The 18,543-nt window shown below is 40.4% G+C and overlaps 1 protein-coding gene and 1 pseudogene across 1 annotated transcript; one reads left to right on the top strand and one right to left on the bottom strand.

Annotated features, from left to right (window-relative positions):
- Positions 1–18,543, bottom strand: part of LOC149110021 (uncharacterized) — a 57,274-nt pseudogene that overhangs the window by 30,251 nt on the left and 8,480 nt on the right.
- Positions 74–17,449, top strand: LOC149110022 (uncharacterized). Its single transcript, XM_089292256.1, has 11 exons — positions 74–451; positions 1,411–1,612; positions 3,995–4,139; positions 5,017–5,181; positions 6,363–6,427; positions 7,200–7,281; positions 8,254–8,323; positions 9,590–9,839; positions 14,392–14,482; positions 14,768–14,881; positions 15,738–17,449. Exons 1-11 carry the CDS (start codon positions 326–328, stop codon positions 16,036–16,038), a joined length of 1,611 nt encoding a protein of 536 aa, XP_089148382.1. The 5' UTR covers positions 74–325; the 3' UTR covers positions 16,039–17,449.

Raw genomic sequence — 18,543 nt, 5'->3', positions numbered from 1 at the left:
TTTACCGACTATTTTGATGTCTATTTTCGATTGTATGTTTTAATTGACAACTACAGCGAACAACCCAGATGTAATGTGAGTTGGATTTGAATTTGCTTTTTTTACTTCTAGTTTTGTTGTTACGTTTACTGATGTCAAGGAAATGTTGGTCTGTGAGATTCGTTGATGTAAATGTTATTGGATTTTGTGGTTAAATAAGATTTGAAACTGTTCCATTCCAAAACACAGTAAAGCTTAGATTTATCCCAAATATTTTAAACGACGATATCCGTGATACTACTTCCTGAACAATATTTTTTATTTATTTTGAATTCCTTGTACCAGGATGCCTGCTTATGACAACAATCCTTGGTCCAGCTTGTTCTTTGTCATTTTCATTGTTGTCTGCATGTACATATTTGTCAGCATCTTTCTTGCCGTTGTTTACAAGAATTACCGTAAGCATCTGAAGGTAAGCGTTCTACGATGCACGCACGTTAAGTGTCATATCTCAATAACCTAATATTATAAACACAAAAGACTGCAGGTTTGAAAACAGTGCATGCAGAGAGCTATCTTGGGTTAGCCTCTGCACGTTTTGCGGGCTTATGGAAGCGAAGCTTCTGTGCACCTAAGGCTTTGCGAACGGAGCCCATTCCCAAGAAAACTTGTTAATCCATCGAGCTAAAAAAACGTTTAGTTGTCACGTGATTGCTCGTACGTACGCACGCCTCTTGCACTGCGCGTATGCAAGCTGAATAAAAATAAAAGAGAGTCCTAACAGCTACACGCTAAAAATACCTCTTTTGGCCTCCGATGGGTAAGTGATTAGCGTATGTAATAGGAGCTCCGCTTTTAGGCTTCGCCAAATCTACATATTACAAGTGTTCTAGAAAAATAAATTCCTATAACGTTCTCCCATGGAGTACAAGTTCAGTTTATCAACTAGCGCTCAGCCCACGAACCCATGCACACAACACAATGGCCCGACATTTCTGCACCCATGGCCAGTTGCACGTTTTGAAACTGCAGATATATCCGTATTATGATGATAACAACACCTGCTCGTTACTATCCGAGTTTCGCGAACATTAAACGAGTCAGGTTTTTCACCCCGAAGTAGTTCAGTAAACCGGGGCTTGCACTGAGATTTCTTCACAGCTAGCAAAGCCGCCTTATCAACGTAATCCAATGATGCACGCTTATGGCCTTCAAAGGCATGACCCTCTCCCTTCCCTCCTCCCCCCCATCCCCCCCCCCTCCATCCCCCCCAAGGCATTATGCTTTTAGCTATGTATGATGGAGTTAAGGTGCCTCTAGCAACTCTTGCGCTTGTTTCGTGCTTTCCAAACGCGTTACGGGCGTCACTAGTAGGTTGATGATGCTCGAATCAATTGTTACGGCGTTAATCTCTATGTGACTTTTACACAGAATGAAATCCGCGCGTCAGTTTACCGTAAACGCAGACAACTGAAGCAAGCGTTTGACGTGTTGAAAGTCTGGAGTAACGAGAAGTGGGTGATCACCCAGAACAGGTGGTTAATTCTAATGAAGGAGGTGTGTCCACATTGGAGTCCGGCCAGAGTTGCTCTGTCGTGGCAAGTTCTAGATGATGACAGTGACGGCAAGATAGGTATGACTGACTAGTGAATGTATAAAAGATCATATGATTGAACTGCGGAGAAGGATCTGAAGACATGATTCATTGATCATCGTAGTTACACACACAACTTAAGCAGTTGTGAAATTAAAGCCTGAAAAATAAATTCAGGCTTGAATGAGATTCGAACCCATGACCTCTGCGATACTAGTGCAGTGTTCTGCCAACTGAGCTATCAACCCAGCTGGGAACTGGTCACGTTGTGAGTTTGTACTATACCCGTAGATGATGAAGAATGCAAGAGAATATTATGTAAGTGAATACATTCTTAGCTACAGTCGAACCTCCCGTAAGAGACTACCCAAAATGTCAAACCTCGGTGGTCGCTTAAGGACGTTTGCGCGAAAATTTTCCAACATTGAATTTTTTTTTCTGAGACTTTTACCACTGTACGATGATGAGTTAGTTATGTCAGAAATGTGACAAGAATGGGGGGTCACCGACTTTGTTTTGGAGAGAACATGCCCGGAAGAACACCCTAAATCTTAAAAAAACGGGCTTCGTTAGCGAATAAGGCCACAGTGTCTGTAAGCCCAAAAATATTGCAATTAGATCTTTGAAGTGAAATTTTCTCTGCTAAATATTGTTTAAGTGGACCTATTAAGTGAATTTAGTCAACTGGTGAGGTTCCTTAGAGAACAAGTTCGCATTTAGCGACCATAATTTCACACGCCTTCCAGCCGCAAGATGGCAGGATTCGATGTCCCGTGGACAGAAATCGTGAATTTTTTTTTTAACCTCCCACATTGATTTTTTGTTCATATTTTTGACAATGTGGAGATAATTGTAAATAAAATCTGTTTCTGGAAAGAAAAGTAGGGGTCACCGAACATCCAAGATCGTTAAATCCAGGCGAAGCTATAGCAATGGCCATCTGCCCTATCATTGTTCCTTTTAGTATTTAGCGCGCGCGCTCAATGCATGACGTGGCGTTTGAATTTGCGTGCGCAGTAAGGATGCGCAGAAACAATTAGCGCGAACGTCCTTAATTTACGAGAGGTGGTCGCTTACGAGAGTTTAGATCATATTGGGCCAACATTTTTCCTCATAAGAATACGGTAACTGCATAGACTTCCCCCATGCGTCAATGCCGATGCCGCTTACTTACTGTTTATTTGAAAAGTCAATTTCAAGAAAACAAAATTCGGTTTTTCCCATAGAGAAATCTCCGTTTCTTGTACTACCAGGAGTACGATAATGTTACAACACCTCATTATCCAATTTCAGTTTACGCTCTATTATCTGTCGAGTGGTCGCTTACGGGAGGTTAAAAACAAAAGGAAATTTCAAACTCATAGCTCTAAAAAGTGGTCGCGGTCGCTTACAAGGGTTCCAAATATAGGGATTTGACTGTAAAACTTTTGGTATTCTGGAAAGCTGGTCGCTCACCAGAGGTGGTCGCAACCGGAGTTCCGACTGTATGAAAATTGTATTTATGAAGGAAACCAGATCACTTAACTCTTTTTCATCTGTACGCGAGGTTTTGAGCTCATCTCGCCTACCTTAGTGTGAATGTACTAACGTTCTATCACGAATGCCGTGCTCTTATTGGCTACGCTACTCACTCTCTACAACAGTAACAATATGACGGTCACTTCTTTGCGTTTTGGAAATTCTGTGAAGAGGATTAAGATAAAGTTTTGAAAGATACGTAGATTTATACTTAAACAATTAGATTATTCGCTCTCAAATTGTATGCGCGATAGTTGATGAGTCCGCAGATGGCTTGGGCTACGGGTTACCTGTCGTTTAACCCCTAAGTAGATTAGACCCAATAGGCCAGTTAGCCCCCAACCAGAAGTCGACTAGCCTCGATTCATGCTTAAAGAAGGAGAAGTAGACAGTGTTTTTAACCAGTCTGGTTGGGGGCTAATCGACTCCTGGTTAGGGGCTAAACGGTTAGGGGCTAATTATCGACTTGAGGGCTAAACGACAGGTTACCGGGCTGAGCCCACGTCAACTATCACTCGAAGAAAATATCGAACTCATAATCTAATTGTTATCTCAGTGAGAAACGGTATAGAACTTGTTTTGTCTTATTGAACGTCCTAGGATCCAGCAGTCGAGAAAATACAAACTGCTAGCATTCTGACGCAAAGTCCCATTCCAAATCCAAACCATTTATTTTGAAGCGTAAATTTCTTGTAATCCGACGGTACTTCCCTCGCAAATAGGCCCACTGAAAACGATAGCCCACGCCGGGCCCAGTTCTCTTGGAGTACAGAGTACTCTAAGAGATTTTGCTCGTAGGCTACAAAATGATTTTTTTCAATAACAAAGAAGCCCAGGGCTCATTAGAATTTTGTGGTATATTGGCAGTAACGGTTTACGTTGTTTTTCTCTCTTGATTTGCAGGTAAAAAAGACTTCTTGATGGTAGCTGATGTTTTAAATGTGAAGGTGATTGAAGTGAAAGACCAAGTCAATCTATTTGAGAGATTTATTCCGAGGATCTACAACTCGCGTGTTAGTGCGAAGATTCGGCTTTGTGTGTGTCACAAGTAAGTTATACAAATGAGATGACTCTGAGGAAATCTGCGTTTCATTTTGTCACGATCGAGCGTGTTACACTCTAATACCCCATTCACAACAACTAAACTAGTTTAACTAAATCAGGTTCAAGTTTCTCCAATCTGATCTAGTTATAGTCATTTTGAGAAGACAAATTTCAAACCGCCTTGCTGACATTATTTGTCCAAACAGGTTTCACCATCTTTATTCACTTAGCAGGTTTTTAGCTTGTTTTTAAAAGTTGTGAAATGTGTACGGTACGAGCAACTAATTTTTAACCTTGTTTAGTTCATGTTTAACTTGTTGGTATGAACGGAGTAAAAGAAACAAGTTAACTTAACGTGGCTGGCAACAGTTTCCATGACTACAGTTATATTTCGACGATCTAGTGATTTTGCAATATAGGTATCACATAAGCGCACAATCATGAATGAGCAAGTTTTGGTCATCTTCATGGCAGAATAGGTTACCATAGCAACGATCCAACCTATTTAAACACATATAGAATTGTGACATGAAGATAAGCATGTTAAGATACAACTGTCTGCAAAGTTTAAAAAACTTCTGTAGATAGAATTCAGAGCCATTACAAATATTTGAAAAACCCAGTATAACTTCTGAAAAGCACTGAAAACTGTTACCAGCTACCTTAATCTTTTGAGATTGTTGGGTTTGAGTAAAAAACCTGTAAGCTTATGTACTTTTGCTCTCGTCTCGTCTCGACTAGAAAGAGCTGAGTAGACAGTGGGAAGGTAAACTATTCTTTCGCTCTGTGCTACTCAGTCACTCTCCACCCACAAGTTTTTGGAGGAAAATATTTTACGTTATTTTAAGATTCAACGCGCGTTTGTTTTATTCTTTTGGTAGGTTTTTCGTGTATTTTTTCGACCTGGTCATTTTTGCCAATGCTATTTTTATCGCACTTGAGCGAAACGATGCAGAAGTTCTTTTTCTGGCGCTGTTTAACCTGGAGATTGTCCTCAAGTTGTATACATACGGCTTCAAGGAATTCTTTTCGCGTTACTGGAACATGTAAGTATTGTACTTTATAGTCAGTACATGTATGTATATCTTGGTATGCTTGTCTGCTCGGTCTGTGTCTATACCTAATCGCACCTTTTCGGTCTGTTTCGGCGGCATAACAGGCGTCTATGTTCGGATTATGGCTCGTATTGTGGCGAGACGCCGTCTGGCCAAAAGAACCATGTCGAGAACTAACGAGCCTGATATTTATACCTAGTCGTACCTTGTTGGTACGCTTGACGGGCAGGTTTGGTCGAGCCATGGTGGAGCCAAAATAGCCATGGCGAGACCAAACTAGCCTTATATCCCGTCGAAGCGTACCAAAAAGGTACGAATGGGTATTTACTGTACCCAAATTCGGCCAAGTGAGCATGACATCGCATCCATATCAGGTCAGTGACTTGATATCGACGGTTATCAACACAGTAGACACGGCTTCTGATTGGCTATTTGTAAATTTGGGTACGGTAAGCCAGCGAACCGTATACGTCCAAAAAAAAAGTCTGATTAGGTATCTATCATACCCGAATTCGGCCATAAGTCCGGCCATCAGTCAAGTCAGTGACTTGATCAATATTGCAGGATCAGGACGGCAAACACGGATTCTGATTGGCTAGTTGCAAATCTGTGTGCGGTAATGGAGAATATTGCTCTCATTCGTCTTATGAGTGTATTGTTGAGAAAGATACATAAAAAATGTAAACCGTATAGTACTTTTGTGGGATATTTAAGACGTACAATAAGAGGACGTTAACCTCAGAGGAACTTAATTTGATGCCTGTGGAAGATGTACTACTCATTCGAAAAGTAAAATACGTCAACTGAGATCACATCGGGACCCACAAAACACACAAAACAGAACACACGACAAAATGCACGACATCATTGCCCTTGGCCGCCATTGTTGCCGGCTTTGGTCAAGGTGGCAAATAATCAGAGAAATCATGAAGATCAAAACTCTCTCTTGATGATGTTAATGCCCAGTGTACGTTTTAGAATTATTATATATCTGAGATGTATTTTAGTCGTCGTCTTCATTCATTTTTATTATGGACCTCGCTACTCAGTGTAAAAACTTGCAAAAGAACTTGACCAAGATTCTCCAAATCTCCAACACCAATAGACAGCAAAGGTTTCTTTTTTGTTAACTATCCAAGCTTTCCTTAATATTGTCACGTTTATTTTTCCAGATTTGATTTTCTAGTGATAAGTGCAGCTACATTCGCCCTTATCATTGAGACTTCCTACGAATCCTGTAAGTACAAAATCTTGTTGTTTTGTGTGATGCCTCTTATTCGACTCTCGGTGGAGTCAATCAAATTGTTGTAATGTAAAAACAAAGCTTGAAATAATGGAGTTCTTAAGCCCCGTTCACACAACGCAGCGGGAGAAATTGGAAAACGGTGTTTTCACTCCGAAAACGCATCAAATGTTTTCCGTCCACACTACACCGGAGAAATTTGAAAACGCAGCCATCACCGTACATCACCGGTGACAGAAAAGCTTGAGTGCACTCTTGAGGGTGAGGATGATTATCGAGACGTCATCGCTTTGGAAAACCTCCGTTTTCAAGATTATGTTTTCCGTCCACACTTAAACATAGGGCCGGTATTTTCAAATTCATGCCTCTGGTTTGAGGAGCGTTTTCGAAAAGCTCCGTTTTTGGTCCGCAGTAATGTGGACGGTAGGCCTAACCGTAGAAATAAAGCTGCGTTTTCAAATTTCTCCGGCTTAATGTGTGCGGGGCCTTAAAGTTTAATGTACATTTACTAAGCTGTAAAAACACCACACATACTATGACAAACATTTTTAAGTGGTTGCGATTGGAGTAGATTGAGACAGATTTCGAGGCGACGAACCTGACCAAAAACGAACAGGAAATGTGTTATCCTGACTTTCGCTTACACATATCTGAAAACCGCAGAGTCAGTTGATCATTTCTGCGTATATTTGTTAAAAAGATTTTTGATCAATTGATTCCTAGATCATATTTATTAAACAGCTGTCTTCTGTTTCCTTTCGTTTAGTACAGTCAAGTCAGAGTGTATTAGATTTTCTGATGGTTCTTCGAGTTCTTCGATTAGTGAAGATCATGGGCCAGATCAAACGGTTAGTACAGTTACACCATGGAGTGCTTTCCATTCAACCCAAAATTCCGGACCTTCCGAGACACGGGCAAATGATACGGAAATTTCCTTGGAAAGTTTCGGGAAAATCCGAGAACTGTTAAATTTCCGAATTTCGAACCATTCAACCGATAATTCAAATGGAAGTCAAATGAAACAGAAATTCTCGGTAATAAATTATCGTAAATTTGGGGAAAGCGCACGAGGTTGCCCTCTTTTCCGGAAATTATACAAAATGCTGTTCCATGCGCCACTAGAAATTTCCGGAAATGCAAACAGGAAATTTTGGTCAAATGGAAAGCGCCCGTGCCTATTATAACGGTGTGTTAGTGTTTTCAATGATTAATTTTGAGTTACCGAAAAAAAAAAAACTCTCGACTCTAATTCTCATATAGAGTCTCAAAAATCCGTGGGGAAGAACGCAAAGAAGAACGCGATTGAACACAAGTTAGCGGTCGTGAGCGTGTGATGGTGGTACGCCCGCGCTACTTACGGCCCGCGGCATCGACCGCGCCGCTCACACGTCACGCTCACAGTCATGCTGGCATGCTTACTTGTTTTGCGTTCTTCACCACGGATTTTCGAGGAAAAGAGAGACTGCTCGCAGTCTAAATCTGATAGGGCATCAAATACGATTGGTTAAGTGGGTTAGTTTTAATTTATGATCCCTATCGAAAGAGATATTCTGTAAATCGTCCGCGGCGTAGCCATTGCCACTTTGAGTCGTTTAAATAAATTACGCTCTGTTACTTCTCTTTTTCTTTATGAAACAAGTGCGAAATTTGATTACCACGCTTTTCTATCGTGTAATTTAGGCAGAGGGTAAGGTTTAGTTTAGTAAGGCGAAGGGAGAGGCATTGTACCATTGTGCTATAGCGACCCATGGGAGCTAAGGTCATGTAGGGGTTAGTATATGGCGTATTGTTTAACGTAACAGTTGCGTTTATTCTTTTAGATTTCAAGTCATTATCGGAACTGTCATGCAGATTGGTCCAGCAATGAGCACTTACGGTGCTATTATGTTTGTAAGTTTTGTCTTTCCTGAAGTCTTTGCTGTGTTGTTCGGATATTTAGTGCGCAGTTTAACTTAACGTTGTTCGTCTTGGCTTGAAACAGAGAGCCAAGGTCTTTTAAGTGTTTCTGATTGGTCTTTAATTTCGCGCGAAAATTTAACACCAAACATTGTTACAACCAATCAGAGACGGCTTTTTGTAGAGCTACGTCATCAGTGCGGAATGTTTCAGGTCCAGTCTCAAACGTTCGAGGGGAAATGCTTTGGCTCCCTAAGAGCGACTTTTTTGTGTGTGTCACGGAATTTTGCCACATTTAGACATAAGAAAATGGCCACCAAATTAAGTGCAAAAAAAAATAACCACTTAAAACTTTACAGGAACATTTCAATAAAACAATAACGTGATAACAAATAAGGTATGGGTGGACTGAAATTTAAGAAGATTATCACGGATTGCGATATGGGTTTTTGAAAAACTGCCTGGCTGGTTTCAAAGTTAATCTTGTTTGTTTGTCGCCTTTAATTATTACGCATGGAAAACATATTTATTTGTAATGAGGCTGTAATGTAGAAAGTGAGTCTGCTCTGATCTCTGCAAATTTTTCATTTCCACCCGGAAACCGCAGAAACAATAAGCCAATTAAATTTTACCGGAAGTGTGAAGTTTGGCAGCTCAGATTTCTTGGAAAAATTTTCAATCTTTTTCACATTGTTGGGGCCTGTTCACCAGACTCCTCCCCGCCGGATCGCTTCGCCGGGGGACTGGCTCTTCGCCTCTCGCGAGTGTGAGACTCAAAGCAGTCAAAGATGTGATTGTTCCCCCGGGGAGGGGACTCACGTATAAAAGTACGGGGGTGCTTGTCGTACCTTTTAGGGGTTAAAAACGCGGTTTTGGTACCCGTAATGGTGTTCAGTCTCAAAAGGGTCCCAGCGGGAGCTTTTGTGGTGCCATTTAGGGTATTGATTTCAAATAATATGACAGGAGATAATGTGTTGTTTTTATTTTTACCTCTTAGAGGTGAAAAACATTTCAAGCCACGCCCGCAAAACAGGGTCTTGGTACATATACCTCTTAGGAGTTCTTTTCAAAATTTCCGACGAACATCTGCGCCCTTTTTGTATGGGACCCCTGGGGCCTGCTCGCACTGTAAGACTAAACAAACTGTTCGGTTTTGTGATAGTGAATTGTACTGGAGGTCAGACTTCCTCTTGGCTATAAATCCTGCTTAAATTCACTTTTTTCGTTTATTTTTGTTCGTTCTTTTGCATTATATTTTAGGTATTGTACTATATTTACGCCATCATGGGAATGGAGCTGTTTGGTAATTTAATCAAGGCGGAGGGAAGTTACCCGTCCACAAACAGTAACGTGAGCGAGGGCGAAAATCTAACAGCCACAGCGTTTTGTGGGAACATTAAGCTAAAAGATTCTGACTTCTATGCTGATCGCTACTGTAATAACAACTTTAATAACATCATGAGATCGTTTAAGGTGTTATTTGACTTGATGGTTGTAAATCAATGGCACAGTATCCTTTAAATTTGAAATAGATGTATCTACTTTTACAGCGGTCTAATAACGCAGGATCTGATAACCTACGAGTCCAAATCTCGAGTTGTTATTTCCCTAGCTAGCAAGGTATCCAGAATAGTTTATCAAGGAGGTTATAATATTTTGAGGCTTGTCATGCGCTCTCCCTCCCCCCCCCCCCCCCCCTCCTCTACCTCTTCCCTCAAGTCCAAATTGGAGAGCTTAAGCAAACCACGACGGCAACGTTAACGAGAATGTCACCAAACAAAAGGTTTAATGAGGAGAACAGTATCCGTGCAGGTGCGTTATAATTCTTGGTACATTTCTTAGCCGTCCTCTGCAAAACAACCACATGAAATGACCAAGTTCTGGAATTGAACGCTGGCGTTACATATTTAGCTTGAGCAAGTTTTGAGAGCAATAGACGCACTGAAAAGATCTAGTTAAATGAGAAATTCTAAGGTAAAATGGAAATTCATTTTTTACTTGGCGTTGTCCTCGAGACCGCCGTCGTCATTGCTTAAGAGCCAGTGCCCATAATTATGAACCAAACAACGGCACAAGTCGAAAAATCGATTTTGCTCATTTTTTGCCCATAGATTGGCCCTAGCTAGTAAACAAACGGACCATAGTTAGTTTCTGCTAATGCAGCTTTTTTGGGGGGAAATTTGCGAAAAACGATTTTTTTCCGATTAGGCTCAAAATCTACTTCCGGTTTTGCTGAATTTTCCGAATATTTGATTGCTTCGCGCTCCGCAGAACAGCTACTTGAGAATCTTTCAATGGTCTTTACATTCAGCTCAGGTCTTCATGGTATGACTGAGCGAAAAATAAAATAAATCGAGGCTTCGTTTCAGCCTGAAACGAGATCGAACACAAACGGAAAATGTTACGATGTGTTTCAAACGAATTATAGCACTAAAATATCGCCATATTTTTCTATGGGCTATAACTTTAAATGCCATAAAAACACTTTATACGGGTTAACTGTACACCCACCTGTTTGAAAATCAAAAAATATCTCTGGACAAATGGTTTTAAGTCGCCCGCCTTGGCCTGTGCTTCTCATGAATTTTTCCCTGAACCGCCGTGAGAATGTGAACAATTGCGTGACTCTGGCGGTCACCCTGAATACATAATTCGTTTCCAACAAACCGCAGATGGCTATCTTAGAACATTTGGGTGAAAAAAGAAAAACATAATGGACCACTTTTAACTTTTATATTTTGAAAGTCATCGCTTTGAAATTTCGTTAATTAAAAACGCCAATTAAAAGCAATTTACTCGGAGTTCGGGTGTTACTGCTATGTCGTTTTAGGCTGTCGTTCTTTCTCTGATCATTTTAATTACAAGAACGAGTCCTAGAAAGAAAATCGTTCTAAGTTCATTTGTTAAGCGTAATGAAAAGTTGATATTGTTGGTTTGTAGCCTTACGTGATCTGAAGGAACGCTACAGTGATTAAATTTGTATTTGTTGATTTCGACGGATCGATTTTCGGTTAAACCTTTTTATTTGTGCCAGCACATTTAGTGCTTTTTCTCCTGCTAAAAAGTCGGAAAAAGTAAAGTAAACAAATCCTAAAAGTCATAAATAAGAGGCATCGACAGTGCGAGTGTCTCGGTAAGCTGTTAATTTGAACAATTACTGTGCTGGACGGATTGCTTTCCTGGTTACCCACGTACTATACCTAGTTCATTGTGCGCGAATGTTTCTGTTTCAAACAACTGAAATGCTCAGTGCTTTTTCCTTTTTTTCTTCAGTCTTAAAACTTAAGGTTAAAGTTAGGCTAAACCCTAAACTGTTTTGGCGGCCAACCTATTTTTGGCTAATTGCTTAATCAAATTATATATATATTTCATTGAAATTCGCTCCTCTGTGACCGACTTCCGCGAACAAAACAAGATGGATGTTCGCTGTTCATTTAAGACTACAATCCTGGTCAAAAGTGTTGGGACAGTTACGGCAGATGACTTCACAGGCAGCCTCTCTTAAGACCAAAACCGCGCAAGCCCGCCTACCCCCTCCCCCTGTCAATGTTGATAAAAATCTTGAAGAAAAAAAATCCTTGACAATAGCCTCAGAATAGCCTCGTTTCAAGAGTTGTTCGCCTCCTAGAACAGTATTCTCGAACAAAAGAGACGATAAGATAGATATTCACGTCTTATTCCAATAATAGCGATTTTTCAGCAATCGCGTTTGGTTCCAACACAACTGTCTAACCACTTTCTATTGTCCCTTTTTCCTTTTTTCCCACATCCAATCTAGTCTTCAGAATAGCTTCATTTTCATGCAACATTGCTAGGGGAGAGGGAGGGGGGGGGGGGGTCAATTGTACTTGCTTCTATTCATCTTTTGTTCTAAAACGTTAAGGACGTAGTTGAAATCGTGGGTTTCAGCGCGCAAAAATGGGAGGTGTCCCAACAACTTATGGCCAGGATTGCAGGCTTACACTAGAGGAAATTGTTCCGGATTCGTGATGAATCCAGAATGTTTTAGTGCCGGATTGATTTTGCCATTTACACAAAAGTGGACGAAACCGAAATAAAAACCCCCCGGTTTGGTCGTGTCTCCGGAGATTTTGAATCCGGAATTTAAAGTGGGAACTTTGAATCCGAAAACTTTTGAATCCGGAGAGTTTTGTCGTGTGAACGATTTTCTCTCGAATCCAGATATTTTTCCGCCTGTGATCTTTTGAGTTTGCGGTGGAACGAAAATGGTGGATTACATGATCAAGTCGTAGTCGAGTCGTAGGCGCATTGATGGCCATTTGATGGCGGTCGCTGGGTGATTACCTCGTGCTGTTTCAGGTGTAGGTAATCACTTTTATAATGGGTAATGCCATACTCCTCAGAAACCGTGCCCAATTTATACTTTACTGCGCAGATGACGACGATGGCACGATCGAAAACCTCGTCGGTTTTCGACCCTAAACCCTAAGTAAATACCTGGAGGAACCTGGCATGATGGACAACAGTACCGTGGTCAGCGAGTTGAAAGAAAACTTCAGACTGTCTCAACCTACCCCTAGCCTTATTTTCGGAGGCATTTTGTTTCTCGTTGTCGAGGCAACAAACTGCTTGTTAACCATTCCATCATGAATGTTCCCGGAGTTATCGTCGTGTATAAACGATTAAGAATCCGAATATCCTTTCACTGTAAACCCCTACTAATCCGAATACTCTAAAATTGATGAATTCGGGAACTCCTTTATTGTAAACCTAGTCCTAGATCGACCACTGTAATGTTTATTTGTCTACCAGTGTTTTGATCTGCAAATTTCAGTTAATTGATCAAACAACCAAAGTAGAAAAGATGGCTTTTTTTCCCAGTATGATTGAAACTTAAACGCAATTTCTTCCTCGGCTAATTCAATTCAAGAAATTCCGGGTTTTCTAGCTGAGTTTGAGCATATTGTGTAGGTACAAATTTTCTACACAGCTAGAAGAGCTGAGATGCCGTCACGCAGTTAGTAGTCTATAGAAATTATGGTATTTCCACTTGACGTTATTTGTCAGTCAATGATTCAGTTGCCATAAATCATAGAGGATTGGTTAAGTGTATCTCTGAAACTGCTACTGTGTTGTAAGTTATCAGTGAAATCAATAAAATAAACAAGTGTTAAAATCATTTCCCGGAGTACTGTAGTAACGTTCTTTATCATGGATGTCGTGGGTGTCGCAATGCAAATGAAAAAACATATATATTTATACTAAGTTAAACAAAAAAACAAAAAACAAAAAACAACAAAAAAAACATTTTCCATTATTTTATCCACACAACGTTTCAAAAATTGCTTTCATCGGATTGCTGGAAAGGAATATTTTACTCGAGAGTGGCTATCCGCGTCACGCAATTGCTTACATTCCAACGGCGGATTTTGGGCAAAATCTATGAGAAACACAGGCCAAGGCGGGCGACTTGAAACCATTTGCCCAGAGATATTTTTTGATATCCTAACAGGTGGGTGTATATTTAACCCGTAGAAAGTGTTTTTATGGTATTTAAAGTTATAGCCAATAGAAAAATATGGCGATGTTTTTAAGCAATAATTCTCTTGCGACATACTGTAAAATTTTGCGTTTCAGTTTTACCTCTTTTCGGGCTCAAAACTAACTTTGATTTATTTTATTTTTCGCTCAGTCATACTACCAAGACCTGAACTGAATATAAAATCCATTGAAAGATTCTCAAGTAGTTGTTCTGCGGAGCGCGAAGCAATCAAATATTCGGAAAATTCAGCAAAACCGGAAGTAGATTTTGAGCCCAGTCGGGTCGAAATCGTTTTTGGCGTATTTCTACCAAAGAAAGCTGTATTAGCAGAAACTAACTATGGTCCGTTTCTATTCTTACTAGGACCTATCTATGGACAAAATACAAGCGAAATCAATTTTTCGACCTGTGCCATTGATAGGCGATTTAGGTCCATTTTTATAGGCATCCACTCTTAAGCTCTCTAATTTCACATCAATCAACCTCATCCTCTCGGCTAAGTAGATAACTTTTATTTATACTTCAAGGTTTATTGTCTTTGGCTTTAACACCTATTCAGTCATTACTCAAGGCTATGTTCGGGTCACAAACAAGTTTGCCAGGCTCTACTTTCTGTCATTTCATCTCCTCTGTGTTATTGTGGTTCTTAAGTAAGTACATTTCTAGTTGTGTCATTTACCATCCATTTATTCCAAGCAAGTTATAGCTGGTGTTGTTTCCACTCGCCCAGGCTTTTTACCGGCCTTTGATAACCATACTTTGCCCAATCAGAATCAAAGATTGATTTGTTCAGTGTACTTGTTTAGTTGTATATGTTTACTAGTTATAGTGTTTTTTTTCTCGTGAGCTAAATCTTCAAGGCTTCTTCTCGTCGCCACGTACAGATTCCACACTGAGTTAACCTTGTTCTCTCTGTCTATCTCGTTCTCTTTCAGCATATTTGTAGCGTTCATTTTAGAAGCCTTTATGCTGGAGTATTCTTTCACGCATGGAACGATAGAGACAGTAATCAGCAAGAAAATAGAAGAGAAAGGCATCGGTGTAGGAATGTGAGTTTCTCAAACTTAATAATAATTCATAAATAAAGGAAATCATATAACCGTGATTACTTCTCCGTTTCCCCCTGTTGTTAGCTTCGATTGAGACAGTGTTTTACCAAATTTCCCAACACTTCGATGGTCGTCGGAAATGTGATAAAACACAATCTCTCAAGTTTGACATAATACACAATGCACACATTGATATATTACGAGAAAAACTGCTCCAGAAAATGTCGTCATCAATTTGTTGATTGTCTTGCCGAGGCAACTCCAGCTCCAGGTCTGTTCCTCCCCGCGTTCCATTCCTTTGTGGCTGTTTATTGTACCACTACCCCCCGCACCCCCGCACTTTCCAAAAAAAAATAGCTACGTAAATATTCCGCCCATGCTGCCTCGTTTTCAAAATGAGCTTCGATAGATTGAAGTTCTGCGTAAAAGGTTTAGACCACTCAAGCCATCTAAGTGGAACAAATGCATGGGTATTAGTTTATTTTCTTTTTGTTCTCTAGGCCTCACTAACAATAATTTTATGGTAGCCTTTTACTACGATTATCAGTTGAGTAAGGCGCGACGGATGTTTCGCGACGGTCTGCGAGCAGGCTCACGTTGGAGCACAGCTGCGAGGGGCGCAGCCGTGAGCGCGTAATCGAGCGGCGTTGCCACGGGCAACTTTCCTGGTTTCCAATGGTAACAATATCGTCGCCTCCAATTTCTCGCGCGTTGCTGCTAACGACGTCAAAGGCCGACATGTTGCCACTGGAAACGGAGCCAGTTGCCCGTGACAACAATGCAAGTTGAACGTTAAAACCTGGTTACCAAACTTCCGTCGCGCCTATATACCGCAGCACACCCATTATATTTCTAGGTGTCCTGTAAGAGAAAGAGCAGCGTCTCTGCTGTCCACCGATGACGTCAGCGAAGCAGTGGGCAACGGTGGGTTTACCTCCGTGGAACATCTTGCGATGGACACTGGTTTAAGATTCAAGATGCCGAAACAACAGGAGAAAAACGCTGATGTCCTACTGCAGGAAATGTTCGAGGATGAGCTAGAAGAGGATGACATTGGACCCAAAGATTTAGACGACTTAGATGAACTGGAAGAAGAAGAGCTTATAAATGAACGATCCGGAAGAAAACTTACTTTCCTCACTGTGGACGCAAATTGACGTGCTCTTCCAGTCGCACCGGTCACGAAGCCTGACTTCGATTTCCGGTCGCCATATTTTCTTTTAAGCATAGTTAATAGAGGGGAATGGTTATGAAACCCGACAAAGTTCTTTGTTGTGGTATGTTTTTGTTCGCATTTTTGGCCTTGACCGTGCACAAAACTCAATAGTTGTTTACTACTGACTGGGGAACTAACCAATGGAAAAGTTTCGGTAACTTAATTCATTCATGGTGTATGAGCGCGAAACAAAAGATTGTGTACTGTCGTGGACTTTCCAACACTAATCTTGGCATCTTTGTTTGCCCCATGTCGAGCTTCATAATCATTCCCCTCTATGGTGTGCAGCGTGTAGAATTTTCTTCACAATCATGTGATCTTTTCATACGAAATGGATTTATTGGATGAAATATGTAAGGATTTCGTTTTTTTCAAGGCATTGATGTCAAATAATAAATATTTTTTATGGTGGATTTTAATTTTTCAAAATAATGAAGATTTGTGTTGAAAAAAAGTGTTGCCTCATGGCAAAGCCGTACAAATCCTCTAAGGTTTCAAACTTCCAAGCCACCATGAAAAATATCAGAATGCCATCAATGGTCTGAAAATGAGCAATCTTTCTTCCTTTTGTCATTCTCTTTCCATTTTCTAAATATCCATTTCGTTTCACGTCGTTTCACGGCTGTGTTATACGATTGATAAGGTCACTTTACAGTGTTTTGGAAGGCCCTGTTCGTGGACCTTATTATTTAGGGTATTATGAAAGCAACTGAATTGGAGCAGCTTTCACTTGAGTGTCGAAAGCAATTCGCTAATTTGCTTTGGTTCTGCGTTACCGCGCTAAGCGATTGGCTTAAAAAACTCGCGCCGCTTTGTCATCCAATCAGGCCCCAGTTATTCGAAGGCGGGATAACGCTATCCACCGGATAAATCACTATCCAGTGGGATGTGTTAACAAAACAAACCACGCTATCCACTGGATAGTGATTTATCCGGTAGGTAGCGTTAACCACTTTTCGAACAACCGGGGCCAGAACTACAACCAAACCGCACAGTAACTCGCTTGCACACGTTTCCTGTGCTTCGTTTTGATTGGTTTACTAGATTGTCTGTGACCTTTGTGGTTGGCTAGACTGATAACTTTGGTTTTGGTTTTGACACTCCATTGAAAGACGCCCTATCAGATTAAAGGAAGTACATTTTTTGTCGAGAATAATCGAGTTGGAAGATTTTTAACTAAAAGAAATATTTTTACTCTAAAAGTTTATAACAGAATTTAATCAGAAAATATTTTACAGAAAACTATGAAGATGAATTAAGATATGTAAATTTTCTAAAGAGGTAATTCTCTTAAGCTGTATAATGTAATTTTTATGGGAATCAGGTTACATAAACAGTTTAATTTTGGAATTGTGAAGTCCTTTTTTTTTTTGTTAAATTCGTATTGTAGGAGTTGATCCAGCAATGTTTAAGTTTAACAAATACCGCCGCTTATTTCAGGCCAGCCCGAGGTATTACACGGCTAGCTCCGTGCGCGGGCAAGGTGAACCAAATACTCCACTTTGATTGGCTACTTAAGCGGGCAAGATGGAGTTATCTTGCCTGCTCGGGATTGCCAGGTGTTTGCCGCGGAAAAAGGTGCCATTTATATATGCCATAGAATAATTCCGTTATTGTCCAAGCTTCTTTGGTCAGGGTAGCTTTTGGCCTCGTTCTGGTTTTGCGTGTTTATGGATCTCTTAAAAATGAGTTGCGTTTATATTTGTTCAAATTTTTGAAAAGACGATTTACTCTAAGAGGCTGAAACTTTCAATAGCTGTTTATTCATCCTCCGCGGAAATTTATATATGTCAATTTTGTGTCCAATGATTTTTAACGTTCCCATGGCAACCGCAAATTTCATGAAAGTCTGGGCAAAAATCAAATTTTTTAACACAATTCTTTATTTTTTCCAGTTATTAAGTGTTCTTCATCAAATTGCAGAAATTCATAAATTGTTTACATTCTATAAGCATTCTTGCTTGATTTGGTATTAATTTCTGTTATTTCTTGACTTTCTTAGAAAATGGTGAAATCCAAGACGGCGGATCCACAATGGCGGGTAAAATTATGACATCTGGTCATAACCAATATCATCTTGTGTCATCTTGTAGAGCAAGCTCAGGGCTATCTAGTCAATGTAACTTAATTTCGCTGTCTTAACAAAACGAAAACGCAAGAAGGGGTTTCATTCACCCCCCCCCCCCTCCCCTTCCCCTTATACCACGGTGGGGGTATAAATTTGCTTGTACGTCCGAAGGTAAGTTAAACTTCAGAGTTTGAAAGGCAATGTGTTCACTCAAGCAAGCTTTAGAGCTACACTAAAAAGCATCTGTTACCTGTAAATTTGACGTTTGAATGTTCCGCGAAGGCTCAAAGGGGGTTTCTCTGTATGGGGAAAATCTGCTGAGCGATGCGAGAGCAGGAGTAAAATGGATCTTGCAACTTTTGTGCCCGCACTCACCTC

The sequence above is a fragment of the Orbicella faveolata genome, unplaced genomic scaffold (assembly GCF_042242905.1).
Source record: "Orbicella faveolata isolate gen_17 unplaced genomic scaffold, um_ofav_v1 contig_24, whole genome shotgun sequence".
In the NCBI taxonomy this organism is placed as follows: Eukaryota; Metazoa; Cnidaria; class Anthozoa; order Scleractinia; family Merulinidae; genus Orbicella; species Orbicella faveolata.
This window is presented reverse-complemented; position numbering and strand designations above follow the sequence as displayed.